A 17,869-nucleotide genomic window follows, 5' to 3' on the forward strand; every position below is an offset into this window, starting at 1 on the left:
ATTTAGAATCTTTTGGGATAAAGGGCAAAATGGGTATTTTGAGGTCTGAAGTTGGGTGGATGGTTGATCAGGAAGTTGATGGAGGTTTCAGGGTCTTGGATGGAGTATCTCGATGAAGATCTTGGATTATGAGAGTGGTGGCTAATGATGATCGTCGATTTGAAATCTTTTTAGATAAAGGGCAAAATGGACATTTTGAGGTCTGAAAAAGAAGGGGAAGAAAAAGAAGGAAAAGGAGGAGGAGAAGAGAGAACGAAGAGAGACAGATCTGCCATTGTGTCTCACCTCTCCAGAGATCTATCATTTCATACTGGAAGAGAGACAGATCTACCATTTCATACCAGACATGTTCTCTTGACCTCTCCATTGTGTCACATCTCGCCACCAAACCAAACCCCTGAAAGTAAAAACCATGAAACAAGCCCTAAAACACAATATCCACCATGAACGGCAAAGCTCACAACTTCTACAACAACCCAACAGGCTATAGGGGTTCAGATCTACCACTCAACTGGTTGTAGTGGCGGCAACGAAAAGAGAAAAGAAAGGGGGGGAGAAGAAGAAGAGAGAGAGAGAGAGAGAGCAAGCAAGCGAGCAAGAAGGAGAAGAGAGAGTGAGCGAGCGAGCGATTACCTTTTACATCAATAATTTTGATGTATTTATTACATCGATTATCGATGTAAATAAGATTCATTTTGGTGTAAAATTAGATGTTTACCAAACACCAATAAAATTGAACCAATGTATAAAGTTTACCCCGGTTCAATTTTCCACCCCAAACAAACATAGCCTAAGGCTCCATTTGGAAGAAGTACAAAAACAAATATGTAGAGCACAAAACCTTGTCTTTTGTATTATTTTGTATGTATTTGTATTGCACATTGTATTTGTACTCCTTCCAAACTGAGCCTAAAATTTAAAACAAAAACTGATCAGAATTTACATTCAAATCATTTGCACTACCATAATTTTGCATCAATAAAAACTTATTTGCGTTGCAACCAAACACAAGGACATTTATTACCATGTCCTCGTCAAGTATTGTTAACACGGTCCTAGGTTGAACTAGCCCTCTTAATTTGCAATTTCAGTTTAGTTGTCGAGAAAAAAAAAAAGACAAATGGAAGATACGTTCATATATTAAAGCGAAACTATTAGGAAAAAGGTAGGGAAACCTGTACATAACTTAATGGTATGTTTGAATTATAGGAATTGAGAGATAGAAATAGGAAATGTAGGTTGAAATTATAATTTTGGGTATGTTGATGTGTCAAATTCAAGTCAATTAAAATATTCATAGATTTTTAGTTCATTCATTTAGTGGTAATTTGAACATTTTTTATTTCATGTCTTTATTGACTAATATAGATTAATAATATATTAATAATTATGAAATCAGTAATAATAATAAGTATATTATTATTACTATTATTTACTAATAATATATTCTTATTACGTGTGTATCGATTTTGAAATCGCTATTATTATTATTACTACTACTACCACTACAACTACTACAACTACTACTACTACTACTACTATTATTATTATTATTATTATTATTATTAATATTATTATTATTATTATGAAGTAATTAATTTGTTATAATTACAATTTTTAGTTAATTTCGGAAATAATAATTGTTTTTATAATTCTTTAGTTCAACAATAATGAATAATTGAAAGTTTATAATTTAACTTCTACTAAATGAAATATTTTTTGGAGATTAATAATAGTATTAGTTATAATTAAATATAGTAATAACGTAAATAAGTAACACTAATTATATTTATAAAGTAATTACTATGAATTAAATATAAATATAAAATGACTATATCCCAATTAATAACAAACATTATTAAAATACTTATTATTTATCATAAATTAATTAGCATTCTAAAGTAATAATTATCATTATTATAATTAAGGAATTAATTATCAGTAAGTAATTATAATCAGTAATTAATTTTTAACAAAAATCATTATTATTAGTAATAACTAATTATAATTTTTGATAATAATAATATAGTTATATTAATTAATATAAGTATTAATTGTAATTAATGATAATAATAATAATGTAATTAATTATTTCATATAAATGTATGAATTATAATTTTTTATAATAATTCTTATATAAATAGTTAACATCAAATATTTATTTTCACAATAATTAATTTGAGTTAATATAAATATAAAAGGATTATTTCTGAATTATTAATTACCATTATGAAAATCATTATTAATTATCATTAATTAATTATCATCCTGAATTAATAATCAAAAATATTATCAGTAATTAGTTAATATCAGTAATTAAGTAGTAGCAATAATGATTATAAGAAATTATTATCAGTAATTAATTATTATTAGTAATTAATATCTGAAATTAATTAATTTGAAGTCATTAATTATTATTAGTATGCCCTCTCTTCCAAAAAGTTAACTTATCATCATCATCATCATAAATGACAACAACTTGATAAATACATAATTTAATAAAAATAGGTACATATCACTAGTTTATTTTTTTATCTTTTGGAAAACTCAATAAGAGAAAAATAAAATGGTTAGCATTGCAAAAGAAAAACTATTTGGATTTTTGCAAAAAAAATTTGAACATAAAAAACCAATTCTTCAAAAATAAGGTCGTTAATCAAAAAGTAATTAAAATTATTCAATAAATAATAACTTCACGAAATTAAAATTAATAATTAATTATCTGCCCAAATTAATTTTAAATAATTAAATTTTGCTATTAACATTTTTAATAATAATCAGCATTATTAATAGATTAATAATATATTAATAATTATGAAATCGGTAATAATAATAAGTATATTATTATTATTAACTAACAATATATTCTTATTATGTGTGTATTGATTTTGAAATCAGTAATATCAAAGTATTATTATTATTATTTTATTTTTTATTTTTATTAAGTAATTAACTTGTTATAATTATGATTTTTAGTTAATCCATAAAATAATACTTGTTTTTATGATTCTTTAAGTTTAACAATATTGAACAATTGAAAGTTTTATAATTTAATTTTCACTAAATGAAGTATTTATTGGAGAATAATAATAGTATTAATTATAAATAAATAACACTAATTATATATTTATAAAATAATTAATATGAATTTAATATTAATAAAAAAATTATTATATCCCAATTAATAATTAGAATTATTAATTATCATTAATTAATTAACATTCCGAAGTATTAATTATCATCATTAATATTAGTAATAATTAACTATAATTATTTATAATAATAATAATATAAATTTGTTAATTAATATAATATCATTAATTATAATTACTTATAGTAATAAAATAATTAAATATTGATATAAATGTATGAATTATAATTTCTGATAATAATTATAATATAAATAATTAACATTAAATATTTATTTTCAAAATAATTAATATTAGTTAATATAAGTATAAAATGATTATTTTTGAATTATTAATTATCATTATGAAAATATTAATTAATTATCATTAATTGATTAATAATTAGCAATATTGTCAGTAATAAATTATCTGTAATTAAGTATTATCAGTAATTATTATAAGAAATTATTTTTCCGAATTAATAATGAGCAATATAATCACTAATTAATTATTATCAGCAATTAAGTAATAGCAGAAATTATTTTAAGTAATTAATTATTATCGGTGAGTAATTATTATTAGTAATTAATATCTGGAATTAATTAATTAGCAGTAGTTAACTCTAATTAATTAATAATTAACAATAAATATTATTTGTCATTAATAGCTGTACTTAAGTAATTAGAAGTAGATTATTATTAATAATCAATAGCTAAAATTAAGTAATTAGTTTAATAATTAACAGTAATTTATAAAATAGATTCCTTTTTTTTAGGAAATGATCAAAAGTGGGAGCTTCCCACTTCTCATAACTCTGCATTGTGGTGGGCTCCACTCTGCATGTTAGTGGGTTCTTTTCTTGAACTACCACTAATCAAAATTTGACATATGTCCATTTTATTTAAATCTTTAAAATGACGTGTCTTAATGGAGGAGTGCCACATATATTAGAATATTAGGCTATTGTATATTAATTATTAATATATTATAATCTACTGTTATCCATATTCCAATCTGATGGTTCAATTTTAACTCTCAAATTTCAATCCTAACAACTAAAAGATAAGGGTAAACCAAACAGTTCGAGCACATCTTTTGTTCTTTGTTACAGTGTTATTTCTGTCATCTCTCTCTCCGGTCTCCCCCTCTTTCTCCAGATTCCCTTTCATATACATTTTAAACTTTTTGGCAATCTCTCTCTTACACTAAACAGACTTCAGAGTAGCCTCGCTTTTTGTCTAGGCCTCTCGGAGCTCGGAAGATATCACATTTCTTGCGACCTTGGTTATAAAACAATCCACAGACCCCTCAATAAAATGTAAACACTCCAATGTTTTTAACGGAGAAAACAAAATCACAAGTTCACAAGTGCTGTTTGAAATAATACACTAGTGTGCTCACATTTCATTGTTTAATAATAAATAATATATATTGTACATTATGTAACAATGCAATTAGTAACAAAAAAAAGTATTATATGATATTTTATATATTATAATCAGGGTTCAAAATATTGATACTGAGTGATATGCTGGTATGGCGTATTGGCCTGTATCGGTATTTTTTATTTTATTTATTTTGAATCTGGTTCAGAAGAGCTGATTTAAGGATGGTTTACCCCCTGAACCACTTGTCGATTCAAAACATCCCCTGTAAAGGCATATCGGGAAAACTGATACATACCAATATTTTAAACCTTGTTTGTAATATATGGAATATTATAATATATATATATATATATAATATATTATTAAGAATATATAATTAATATATTATAAAATTGGACTGACGTGATCATTTTTTGTTTATTTGTTTATAAAGATGCAAAACCCAACCCAGCCCGTGAACAGATTTCATGGTGGTTTGCTTTGTATTTGGTTTCATCGGTTGATTCACGCCCATATCAAACCGGGGCCATTGACATCCTTACCACTCTCTGTTTTAATTTTTAATGTATAATTTTCTAACGTTTATTATAATAAATTAATAATTACAATATAACTCATTTAGTGATTTTGAAACTTAAATCCGTACAACTGTTTGGAGAATTGCCGGTCTGACCAGTTCTCTCTGGCGTTAAACGGTCTAATCGGCCAGCTCAACGACGGCCTGCAAACATTTGGTACTTACTTACCGCCGGGCTTTCTCGTGCTGCAGCAGTTCGGTTGATCTCATAGGAAACTCCTATTACTGCGACCCAAACGGGTCCTCAGATGACACGAACGAAGGATTAGGAGTTGGAGGAACAGGTACTTCGATGATGCCTTCCAACATGAGAACCACAGCCTTCATTGAAGGGCGAAGAACCGGTTCATCTTGAATACACCACAATCCCACCTTAACCATCGTCTCCAACGTCCTCATATCAACATCTTCATCACGTATAAGCATTTTCAGTTGTCTGGTCACAAAGCAATAATAGACCCAAGTAGAAAGAACAATCTCGTCTGGTGTAGATGCAGTAACATCCATGTTCCTTCTGCAGCAAACAATCTCCAACAGCACCACTCCATAGCTGTAAACATCAGTCTTCACTGATATGGGTGTGTTCCTTTGCCATTCTGGAGCCAAGTACCCTCTGGTCCCTCTGACCTGGGTAAAAGTTCTAGTCTGATCCGGCATCAGCAGCTTGGCTAGGCCAAAATCGGATATCTTAGCAGTCCAAAAATCATCCATCAGTATGTTCTGAGGCTTTATATCGCAATGGATGATAGGGGCCTCGCACTCTTCATGGAGGTAGAGAATCCCTTTTGCTACATCCAATGCAATCCTCAGTCTGTCATCCCAACAGGGGCGTTTCTCGGACTTGAAGAGAAGGTTAGCAAGTGATCCGTTGCTCATATACTCGTATACCAGAAGTCGATTTGAACCCTCCGCACAGTAACCCAGCAACCGAAGCAAGTTTCGGTGATGGGTTTTCCCTATTGCTCTCATCTCAGCCCGAAATTCTCGTTCTCCTTCTTCGACTACTTTCTCTAGTCTCTTTACAGCAACCACTTTCTTACCTTTAGAAAGAGTCCCCCTGTAAACTGCGCCAAAGGATCCCCTACCCAATTCCTCCTTGAACCCCTCTGTTGCTTTCTGGAGCTCATTGTATGAAAACAACCGTAGCGTAAACTCATCCCTCTGACCCAGACTCCCCATTTCTGCCATCAATCTATTCTTTAGAACTTGGTGGCTATAAACAAAGAAAACAGAGATGGCAACAGCAAAACATGAGCTGCACCCAAAGAAACCCAAAGCAACAAGGACCAATGAACTGATTTTGTTCTCGGTCACAATCACTGGCTTTACTGGGCTTCGCTGGGTACTGTTTTCCATTTGACTCTTCGTAGTACCAATCTTAAAGAAAGCAGTGGACAATTCAGTGCTGCCTATGTTCAATCTCGCGTATCTCAGAGGAAGCTGGTGTTTATCGCACCACCCATTTTTGAACACTGAAGCACCACAGACGCAGTCTTCTGAACAGGACTTGCGGCATTCCTCCTCTGTAATATATGCAGAAAAGTAAGGGGATGATCCCCAAGATATATTTTGCAGAGAAGCAACGTTATACGACGTCGTAATGTTCCCTTCTCCATGTTTGCATACAGGACCAGTGAAGCTCCTTTGGCAGCCCAGAGACTTCTGGTTGGGGTCAACAAAATCGAACCCAGGAAGACATAGGCAATCGGTTTTATTGTTCATCATCCTGCAGTAGCTGTTAAAACCGCAAATACCTTTGACTTCACACCGTTTGTCCATGCTCAGTGCCTCCCACACAGTCGACACCGAGTTGGGTCCATGAGCATACACCCGGAAAATTCCATCATTGTCAAGTGTTGCGCGGAAAATGGTGGTCTCATTGACACCGGAAAGAGAGCTTAAGTCGGGCTTCGATCTCCAAAACTCGTGATCGGTGCCGTTGCGGATAGATAGAATACCAGTAGAATTATCTAGATGTAGATACAAGTTGGATCCATGTCCAATGACGTTCCAATAACCTTCCACAAATACTAAGTCAGGGGTATTTATGGGGTAAAGAACAGCGTATGGGTTCTGCAGCTTGAGACGAAACCGTCCAGATGAGCAATCTGTTTCGGATACACTGGAAATCAATTGATTCCCCGTGGATAGAAACTGACCTCCTAATAAGGTGCTGGTCGGATGACTGAAACTCTCCCACAAAACCCCGGAATAAATACTGTAAAGCACAAAATTACCGGAGTCCAGCATGGATGCATAGGAACTGGTGACTGATGTAGAGGTAATGCTTTTTCCTTCACCTGGCTCAGTTCCAGGAGAGAGAATTACTCTACCGTTCATGGTTAGGCGCAAAGTAGCATTTGACGAGACCGGTGGGTCATCTCTATTCGCCATCCAGACAAGTGTATTTGCTGGTTTGCCCACCAACCAAACTCCAATGACAAAGCGATTATCACCTAAAGGATAGAATCCAAATGCAAATCGGCCAGAAGGTGATGACCATGAAGAAGGCTGAGTAGCGGGGGAAAGCAAAGAGCCCAAGCTTATTATTTTGGGTTGAGCTTCTACTGCAATTGGAGTGATGACACAGAGAAATAGAAAGAGTGCTGAAAATACAGACGCCATTCTACAGAAAATATCAGGCTGAGTGAATTGTTTGTGCGTTTATGTGGAGAGTTTTGGATATGTAGGACGGACCCTTCCCACTGCTCACCGATGCGATGACCCCGTCAAGACTTAAGAGAGAGAGGATTTAACATCCGAACGGGATGAGCTCACACACAGTAACACATCAACGCGTGTTCAATAATGGGCTACGGGTTGGACACTCCACTGTTCCCTACAAAGGCCCACGAAAACTGGCCCATTAATCGGTTTTATAACCCGTTCTACACGCTCTTTCATTTTATGATTTTCACAAGCGCGTGGAAAAAATTCTTTGTTTTTCCTTTTTGGGTACAACGCTCTTTGTCCCGAAGTTTTATTTTAACAAAAACCTTCTCTACAGTTTTGAAAAATACCTCCCTGCCATCATTATCTCAGTCAGAAAACATTGGCCTAATGCATTCAATTTTTTTTTGCCTAATGCATTTATTTTTTTTGGAAATACTCACTTTACCCTTGTACATATATATATAATTCAAATGGAAATTTACAAAAATATTTCATAAATCTGGCATAAAAGCATAAATAGTAAGGATAATGTTATACTCACTTTACCCTTGTATATATATATATATATATATATATATATATATATATCTAATTTAATTTTGTAAATTCATTATGATTGAGTGAAGCCTAAAAGCATAAATCTGGCATTTTGGTTATATTAAAAGATTTCTTAACAAATGATAAGGATAATGTTATAACTTAAAAGACAATAATAGTTTTTCTTGATAATAAATTGAGAAAATGATGAAAGGATGGTAATTGCAGAACTTTTCAAAACTATAAGGAAGGTTTTTACTAAAATGAAACTTTATATGATGTTTTTATGATCAGAATTTACTAGGCCCAAAGTACTGCCTGACCGTGAATTGATGCCAAATTCACGGGCAGGATGTAATTTATAGGGGGAAGAGGGCTAATTGTAATAATCTACTAGTACAGGGAGAATGTCTCCTAATCTACTAGTAGCTCCCTATATACTGCATCTTACCCGTAAATTTAACATCAATTCACGGGCAGGATTCAGTCCACCCATAAAAATCTTAAGTCTAGTGTGGACTGAACTATAAAAACGGCTATTAATAGATTAGGAGGTGGCTGTGATTTTAAATTTTTGAAGTGAATTACAGTCTTTTTATCAGGTCTTTGTGTAAAATACATCAAACCATGACGCCCGAACGTTGACTCAGAAGAAGAGTCCAAGTATCCGTACTAATTAATGTTTCAGATAACAGGTGGCTGTGGGTACTGATTCATACCCCCAATCTCACGGCATTTCTTCATGTTCAAACCAAAAACTTTAATAACACTAAATGACTACCAAATTAGTGGATCATAAAAATAGAAAGAAATGACTACACTAAGGTAGCCCTGTCAATTCAAGGTATTAGTTGCAATTATTTCAGAGATGACGTGTTTAGATAATTGGATTAGATTTGAATTTTATAATCTTTACCTGATTAATAATTGAATCAGATTTGACTTTGATTCCATCTAATCTAATTATATTTTAGTGCTTATTGATTTTAATATATAAATTTTATATAATTATTATTTAAAATTATAAAAAATATATTTTCATATATTATATGTTATATAAATAATAAATTCAATATGTTATATTTATATTAATTTATTATATATAAAAGATGAAATGTAATTAACATTTTATTTTTCTGTATTTTAAAAAATTAAAGAGGAATTGGTTTAAATCCAAATCCGATCCAGATCTAGGATTCAAATTTGAATCCAAGGTCTTCAAATCCGATAGGATTCAAATGCAGGTTTTCAATAATTGGATCGGATTTGGATTTTACTCTGATCCGAATTCAATTTATTTATAACCCTATTCTAAGGAGGTGTTTAGGGATATCCAATCAGTGGTTTAAGGGAGGGTTTTGTAAATTTTGGACCCTTTGTGTCTCTCAAACTTCCCATCACTATCTTTTCCAAAACTTGCATTAGATTGGGCTTTTAGAACTCAATCTTTCCTCACACACCAAAATTTAATTTTTTATTATACATAAATAATAAACAAGTAAAATAACATGAATAAAGTTCAAAATTTTCAATTATTTGATTAAAACATGTAAAAACGTATGTGTATATGTACATATATTTGAGTGAAGAGAGAATTATTGAATGATGAAACAAAACATAAGATTTTCAATTTAAAATGCATGTATAATATATATATATATATATATATATATATATATATATATATATATATTGGTAATTTACTTGTAAGTTCTAGGGTATTTTAGCCTGATATACTCTGATATATTATTGAATGGAAAGGTCACGTTTAGCCTAATATTATACTTTACTCATACCATATCTATATATGGGTTGTAAAATCTCAAAACCTTAAAAAAAAATGTCCATTTTAAAGAAAACAGCTCTAGGGGGCATCCACCAATATGATTTTTTTTTTTTTTTTTTTATACCTTAGAAAAGATTAGAGGGAGTGAAGGAGAGGAAGCATCTTTTCATATAGTCAAATTAATTAAAGACTTTGCTAACAAGAATAAGACTTTTCTCTTCCTAGTGTTGACTTGGAGAGGAGAAGTGGAGAGGTTTACGGCTGTCAATGGACTCTGAAAATCCGATACCCAATCAACATTAGATACAACGTTTGTTTGGCATCGTTGCCATTGCTTAGAAAACAGTGTCACATCAGCGCTATGTCAGAAAAAAACGGTGCTCTAGGAAACAGACGTTTGTTTGAAACCGTTTTTCCATAAAAATGGTGCTCCAAGCCATGCCTTGAAAATCGGGAAGGCATCGCTTGGAGAAATGTCAAATTTGGCGTTTCCTGGAGCTGCAGCTGCAGCTCCTTACTGCCAACAGGGATGCGAGATGGCAGTGATGCATGTGGCACTGGATAGTGGATAACAGTGCGTGAAGCATTGGTATCAAACAAAAAAAATTATTGTTGCTCTAAGAAACGTCCTACTATACATAGCAGAAATGATTCCAAACAAAAAAAAAAAAAAGACACCATTTTTTTTCTCAGCTTCCAATCAGTCAGCAGCAGAATCTGTAGCTCCGATGCCAAATATATACACAATTACTCTACTATGGATGTTAATAACAGTATCTGTTTAGCAATCAGACTATATTTATATATGTAAAAGTTAAAAAATAATATTTTCTTTTATATTTTAATTATAAAATATAATTATGGGAGTAATTATATTATGGGAGCAATCTTGTGGGGGCTGATTTTGATCTCTATTCCTGGTGGAATAACATTCCCTTATTTGAGGGAATAGCCAATGAGAATTCATTCCAGCTAATTCAGATTTCAATTCGGATTTCAATCTGAACCACACAGGTGAGGGGGCTAGACCTTTCCGGTTGTGAACGAAATGGTCCCTGAGTTGCTCTTTTGATGGGTAACATGGGTTGATTAATTTGAGGATCTTTATGTAGATTTTGAAATTTCGGACTTAATGCACGTAAATTCTGTAATTTCTAGATGATATGAAGAATTTTCAACATTATTTCAAACAGAATATATGCTATCTTGATTCAGCATAACATATTATATATTATATATATGGATCATAAAACACTACATTAAAGGAGAAATTGCAACATTAAGAAAAGGAAAGGCTTGGAGGAGGAGTGGGTGTATCCACGGTTCCTTCTAACATCAAGATCACATTCTTCATTGAAGGACGAAGAGCCGGTTCATCTTGAATACACCACAGTGCAACCTTAACCATTTTCTCAAGTTTGTTCATGTCTACCTCTTCATCATCATCGTCCACAAGCTTATCCAACTCCTTAGCTACAAAGCACTTATAAACCCAACTAGAAAGAATTATCTCATCTGTTGTTGAGACGTTCACCTCCATATTGCTTCTGCGACATATAATCTCTAACAGCACAACCCCAAAGCTATAAACATCAGCCTTTACCGTTATGAGGATATTGTTTTGCCATTCTGGTGCCAAGTATCCTCCAGTCCCTCTGACTCGGGTGAAGCTTCTCGTCTGATTCGGCATCAATAGCTTTGCCAACCCAAAATCCGAGATCTTAGCCGTCCAAAATTCATCCATCAGTATATTTTGGGGCTTTATGTCACAATGGATGATGTGGGTCTCACACTCCTCGTGTAGGTAGAGAATGCCTCTTGCTATGTCCAGTGCTATTCTTAATCTTTCTTTCCAAATGAGGTGTTCTTCAACCTTGAAGAGAAGCTGAGATAGTGAGCCATTACTCATGTATTCATAAACCAGAAGCCTCTTAGAGCCCTCAATGCAGAAGCCCAGCAACCGAACCAAGTTCCTGTGAGTATAAATAGTGGGTGTAGTAACCACATGACAAAAAATGAAAGCATCTTTTGTAGTCTTGATAAAGTCAAGACAAAAGTCAAAATTGGTAATGGCAACTTAATGGAAGCAACGGGCAAAGGCACCATTGTCATTGAAACCAGACAAGGCACGAAATACATCAATGATGTACTCTTGGTCCCCAACATTGATCAAAACCTATTCAATGTAGGTCAAATGATGGAGAAATGATACTCTTTACATTTTGAGGGAGATTCTTGCACAATCTACAACAAGCAAGACAGATCCCTTGAAATTGCAAAAATAAAAATGAAAGAAAACAGATGTTTTTCCATACAATGGAGATACGCAAGCAATGTAGCAATGCAAGCACAAGTGGACGAGTCGTGGCTATGGCATAGAAGGTTTGGACATTTCAATTTCAATGTGTTAAAGATCCTTCAGCAAAAGAACATGATGCGAGACCTACCAGCAATCAAGGAGCTCAACAATGCCTGTGAAGGATGTATGCTCGAGAAACAACATCACAACCTTTCCCATCCAGAAAAGCTTGGAGAGCCAAAGAGCCACTAGAGTTAATCCATACAGACATTTGTGGTCCAATGCGTACTCCATCAAATGATCAAAACAGGTACTTCATTCTCTTCATCGATGACTATACTAGAATGACATGGGTTTACTTTTTAAGAGATAAATCACAAGTCTTCGATATTTTTAAGAAATTCAAAACCCGTGTCGAGAAGCAAAGTGGTCACAACATCAAGACGATAAGAAGTGACAGAGGCAAAGAATACACTTCTAATGAATTCAACAAGTTTTGTGATGATGAAGGCATGGAGCACCAACTCACAGTCGAATACGCACCAAAACAAAATGGAGTATCCGAAAGAAAAAAACAGAACAGTTATGGAGACAGCAAGAGCCATACTCATGGAGAAGGGTCTTCCAAAAACTTTTTAGGCAGAGGCACTAAGCACTGCAGTCTATTCGCTCAACAGATGTCCAACCAAAGTTGTGCAAGAAAAGACATCGATTGAAGCTTGGAGTGGGCAAAAGCCATCAGCAAAGCATCTCAGAGTTTTTGGCTGCATATGCTACACTCACATTCCACAAGAGAAAAGAGGCAAGCTGGACCAGAAGACTGAGAAAAGAATCTTCTTAGGCTATAGCACTCAATCAAAAGGCTATTGAGTCTAAAGCTTAAGAACAAAGAAGCTCATAATCAGTCGAGACGTAAGATTCGATGAAGATGCTACATACAATTGGGAGACAGAAGAAGTTAAAATAAAGAGTATCAACATGCCCCTATTACCAAAACAAGAATTTGAAGAAGGCTGCAATCAAACTGGATTGCCAACTCAACCAACAACACAATTAGATCCAGTACAAACCTCAGAATCTCCTCCAAACTCGCCAAGATGAACTAAATCCTTAACAGAGATATACGAGACATGCAACTTGATGCTTATGGAGCCAGAAAGCTTTGAAGAAGCTTTTAAGAAAGAAGTATGGAGAATAGCTATGGACGAAGAGATAAAGATGATCGAGAAAAATGAGACATGGGAGCTTGTACATCGTCCACAAAACAAACACACTATAGGAGTTAAGTGGGTTTACAAGACAAAGCTTAACTCAAATGGCTCAATCCAGAAGCATAAAGCAAGGTTATTTGCCAAAGGATACTCACAACAATATGGTGTCGACTACAATGAGTCATTTGCTCCAGTTGCACGCCTTGACACAATCAGGGCATTGATTGCACTAGCTGCATAGAAAAAATGGAAGATTTTCCAACTAGATATAAAGTCAACATTCCTCAATGGCTACCTTAAGTAAGAAATCTATGTGGAGCAACCTCAAGGGTTTATGGTGCAATGACAAGAAGATAAAGTTCTTAGATTAAAGAAGGCATTATATGGCTTAAAGCAAGCTTCGAGAGCCTGGTACAGTAGAATCGACAACTACTTCACTGAGCAAGGATTCAGGAGGAGCAGAAGTGAGCCAACACTCTACATCAAGACTCAAGGTATAAATGACACACTTATTGTCTCTTTATATGTCGATGATCTCATTTACACATGAAATAATGAGAAGATGATCAAGAAATTTAAAAAAGACATGATGAAGACTTTGGAGATGACCGATTTGGGTTTAATGCACTACTTTCTTGGGATCGAAATAATTCAAGAAGAATATGGGATCTACATCTCACAAAAAAAAATATACAGAGACTCTCTTGAAGAAATTCAAAATGGAAGGCTGCAAGACAGTATCAACTCCATTAGACAACAATAAAGTCTTCAAGAAAGAAGGCTCACCAAAAGCAGATGAATCACAATTTCGAAGTTTAATTGGAAGCTTACTCTATTTAAAAGCTACAAGACCAGACATCATGTATGCAGTTAATCTGCTATCAAGATTCATGCAGAGTCCAAGTCAAGTTCACTATGGAACAGCTAAGAGAGTACTTAGATACTTGCAAGGAACAAAGAACTACGGAATATGGTACGGAATCACGCATGACTCAAAACTAATTGGCTACACAGATAGTGACTGGGCAGGATTAGTAGACGACATGAAAAGCACGTCAGGATATGCTTTCACAATTGGATCAGGGATATTTTCTTGGGCATCAAGGAAACAAGCAACAGTTGCGCAATCATCAGCTGAAGCAGAGTATATTGCAGCAGCAATGACAACAAGCCAAGCGATATGGCTAAAAAGAATACATGAAGACATGGGAGAATCACAAGTGGAAACTACAGAAATCTACTGCGATAGTAGATCAAACTATAGCAATGGCAAAGAATCTCGTATTTCACAACAAAACCAAGCATATAGGCATCAAGTATCACTTCATCAGAGAAGCTGAAGCAAACAAATAAATAGAATTCAAACACTGCAAGACTGAAGAGCAATTAGCAGACATATTTACAAAGGCACTACCAAAAGGCAAGTTCAAACTATTACGAGACATGATTGGAGTTACTGAAATGTGCACCAAGGAGGAATAATAGAAGTTGCTACACATTTCTAGAATACTTTACTCTAGAACTTCCTATTTATACTTGAGAAGCAAGTAAATTTGTCTGGTCAAAATTCTTTTAGTAAAAGAAGGATCTAGAACAAAAAATATTAACCACAAATGTAAAGTCGGTTTACCTTCCAACCACCGACTCTAGCTACTATAAATACAACCTCTTATATTGCAAATGAGCATGAGAGAAACAGAAAAAATACAGAAGCTACTAGCATTCTCTCTCCTACTTCCTATCATATACTCTAGTCTTCTATACCATCAGCATACCAACACGAACGATGGAAGAGAAGATAAGAAACAGAAAATGAGCAGCCATGATCAAGACGTAGTTCTGTGTTATTATGATTTCATCTTAAAATGAATAGTTTTTGTAAGGCCTCAAGCTCAATAAAGCGTGTTAAAAAGTCATCAAAAGCACACAGTCACAGTTTATACCATTCAAATATGCAACTTTTGACTAACTTTTAACTCTGCAACTTGGAGAGGCCTCATCCCATGTATACGTACGGCATTATATATTTACTCACAATTGGTTCTGTAACTAAGTGGTCTTAGTATTCATAAATGGTGATTGATCATGAACTCTTTCAATAATATATAAGAGCGATAGCTTGTACAAAGACCAATTACATGCAGGGCCAACCCGAACTCTGCTACATAATTCTTCCCAGTAACCGGCCGGCCGGCTCCACCCAGAGAGAGATACGAACAGGAGAGAAGAAATCAACTTAATTAGCCCTGCCTACTTGCTGATGTTTGAGCTGCAGGAAGGGTTATAGGCGAAATTTTGGCACATAATTAAATAAAATTGCTCTCTCCACAAGGATGATTCCTGAGTCTACTTGAAAAGGTGTGAAAGGTTGAAGAGGATATCACGTGCTCATTGGATCACCCTTTAGTCATTCACAAGTTTGTGGGCTACCGCGCTTTAATCATTTGAAGCAGGAAATGAACTCTAATTGATGAGATTCTAAGCCACTATAATGCCAAACATTTTAGTATGCAAGGTGTTTAATTTCATTGCAAATCTCCACATCGGACAAGTAAACTGATAAAGATGCCAAATAATTTGATAGGAACGTCTTCGATTTGCCAGTTGTCCATACAAGGACTTTTCGTTGTTCTTTGAACTGTATACATTTTGGTACTTTCAACTTTCTGTCTGGACGTACGGGGTTAATGGGTGATAAGAAGGCCCATGGCCTAGCACGTAAGAGGGGTGCCCACCTAACATCTCCCCAAGTGGGAGAGTGCACATCATAATTTGTGGTAATGGGGAATGCGTTAGTATGGGTATGGCCCCTAGCCCCCTACCTATTTTTTAGATCGGTGGTTGCATACCAACTGAATCAAATCACCCATAGGTTGGTTATGTGAAGGTTTGTCCCAAAAATCAGAAGCCATTGCCTTTCAGCCCTCCCAAATTGGTAATAAAAAGTCACCATAGTCTATTAGTAGCACCCTAAAAATCACATCTACCCGTAAATTTAGCATCAATTCTTGGTCAGTCATTCTCCCCAAAATTTTTAAAAGCCACGCATTTTTTTTTTTTTTTTTTGGCTTTAGGTGAAGCACATATATCATATTTGGGCCTTAAAAAAAGTTTCGACAAAACACTTAGAAAAGTCATCTTCAATGATATGGCATCCAAGACCGAGTTGGAAAACCAAAGGTTTGGGTAGGGATCTACTACCAACCAAACCTCCTAAGTCCTAATACTATATCAACAACGTGTAATTGCAGCCGCACATAGGAACATCTCCCCTGTCATTCATGGGAAGATGTTCCTAATGTATGATTGCCAAGGTTTGTAAAACCAGATCCGATGGGGAATTGTTCTGGGTCCTGTTCTTGGGTCAAACTGTTCGACCGTCCAATATAAAAGGACGGTCCTTTATGACAAAAATAAATAAAAAAAACTTAAAAAATGGCTAAAAAACGTTCTCAAGTCGAACAATTCAACAATTTGATTATTCGAATCAGTAGTTCATTGACTAAATCAACGGTTTTTTGCCAAATAACAATTTCAAGGTAAAACGGAACCAGTCCCAATTTTTTCGATACAACCATTCGATCCGGTCTGGTTTTGAAAACATTGGTGGCTGCAATGGCCAGTTGGGACACGTTACGAGCACTTATCAATCATCATTTTGGAAATAGACAATCCTTCACTTCCTGTCATGACCTTTACACCGTGGTTCCTTGCTATTGCATCATGCACACTACTCATTACTCATTATCAGTGCTTTCAAAACCGGACTGGACCTAACGGTCAGACCGGAAAAATTGGGAACCAGCCATTCCATTTAATCCCAAAATCCCATTTAATCCCAAAATCGCTTTTGGTCAAAAACCATTGATTTGGACAGCAAACTATTGATCCAAGCAGTCAGACCATCGAACAATTTGACCCAGGAATGGTTTTTGGCCATTTTTGGGTTTTTTTATTTTTTCTATTAGAGCAAGCTATCCATTCGGACCGAACAATGCAGCCATTCAACCCAGGAATCAGACCCTTAACGATTCCCTGTCCAATCTGGTTTTAAAAACTTTGCTCATTATTCCTCAACACCTGACATTTTTTCTTCCTTTCTTTTTTTTTATTTTAATTTCTCATTCTTGGTGTGGTTAGGAAAGGCAATGCCGCAACGGACTAGTGCGACCCGTGTTGTAGAGGTGTAAAATGGGCCGTCTCGGGCCATGCCTCCCTCCCCTAGGATATTTTGGCGGTTGGCCCAGCTGACCCATGGCCCGAGCCCATG

General features: G+C 34.4%; 2 protein-coding genes and 1 pseudogene across 2 annotated transcripts; 1 reads left to right on the plus strand and 2 right to left on the minus strand.

Moving 5' to 3' along the window:
• Window positions 1-5,073: 5,073 nt before the first annotated feature.
• On the minus strand, window positions 5,074-7,885 carry LOC148791402 (G-type lectin S-receptor-like serine/threonine-protein kinase LECRK4). The gene has a single exon (XM_010249892.3). It carries the CDS (start codon window positions 7,716-7,718, stop codon window positions 5,316-5,318), a length of 2,403 nt encoding a protein of 800 aa, XP_010248194.2. The 5' UTR covers window positions 7,719-7,885; the 3' UTR covers window positions 5,074-5,315.
• A 3,483-nt stretch (window positions 7,886-11,368) lies between these two features.
• Window positions 11,369-12,682, minus strand: LOC104590350 (G-type lectin S-receptor-like serine/threonine-protein kinase LECRK4). The gene is made up of 2 exons (XM_088888162.1): window positions 12,537-12,682; window positions 11,369-12,062 (listed from the first exon to the last, which is right to left on the minus strand). Exons 1-2 carry the CDS (start codon window positions 12,680-12,682, stop codon window positions 11,369-11,371), a joined length of 840 nt encoding a protein of 279 aa, XP_088744288.1.
• A 1,636-nt stretch (window positions 12,683-14,318) lies between these two features.
• On the plus strand, window positions 14,319-14,939 carry LOC109114200 (secreted RxLR effector protein 161 pseudogene; annotated as a pseudogene).
• Window positions 14,940-17,869: the final 2,930 nt, after the last annotated feature.

The sequence above is a fragment of the Nelumbo nucifera genome, chromosome 5 (genome assembly GCF_055504915.1).
Source record: "Nelumbo nucifera cultivar China Antique chromosome 5, China Antique-T2T, whole genome shotgun sequence".
NCBI lineage: Eukaryota > Viridiplantae > Streptophyta > Magnoliopsida > Proteales > Nelumbonaceae > Nelumbo > Nelumbo nucifera.

Excerpts from the sequence above, each read along its gene's own strand:
- LOC104590350 (XM_088888162.1), bottom strand. The coding sequence starts at position 12,682 with ATGGAGTACGCATTGGACCACAAATGTCTGTATGGATTAACTCTAGTG. Across the intron at positions 12,063-12,536 it reads GTTGAGCTCCTTGATTGCTG|GAACTTGGTTCGGTTGCTGG; the intron begins GTAGGTCTCGCA and ends TTATACTCACAG.
- LOC148791402 (XM_010249892.3), bottom strand. The coding sequence starts at position 7,718 with ATGGCGTCTGTATTTTCAGCACTCTTTCTATTTCTCTGTGTCATCACT.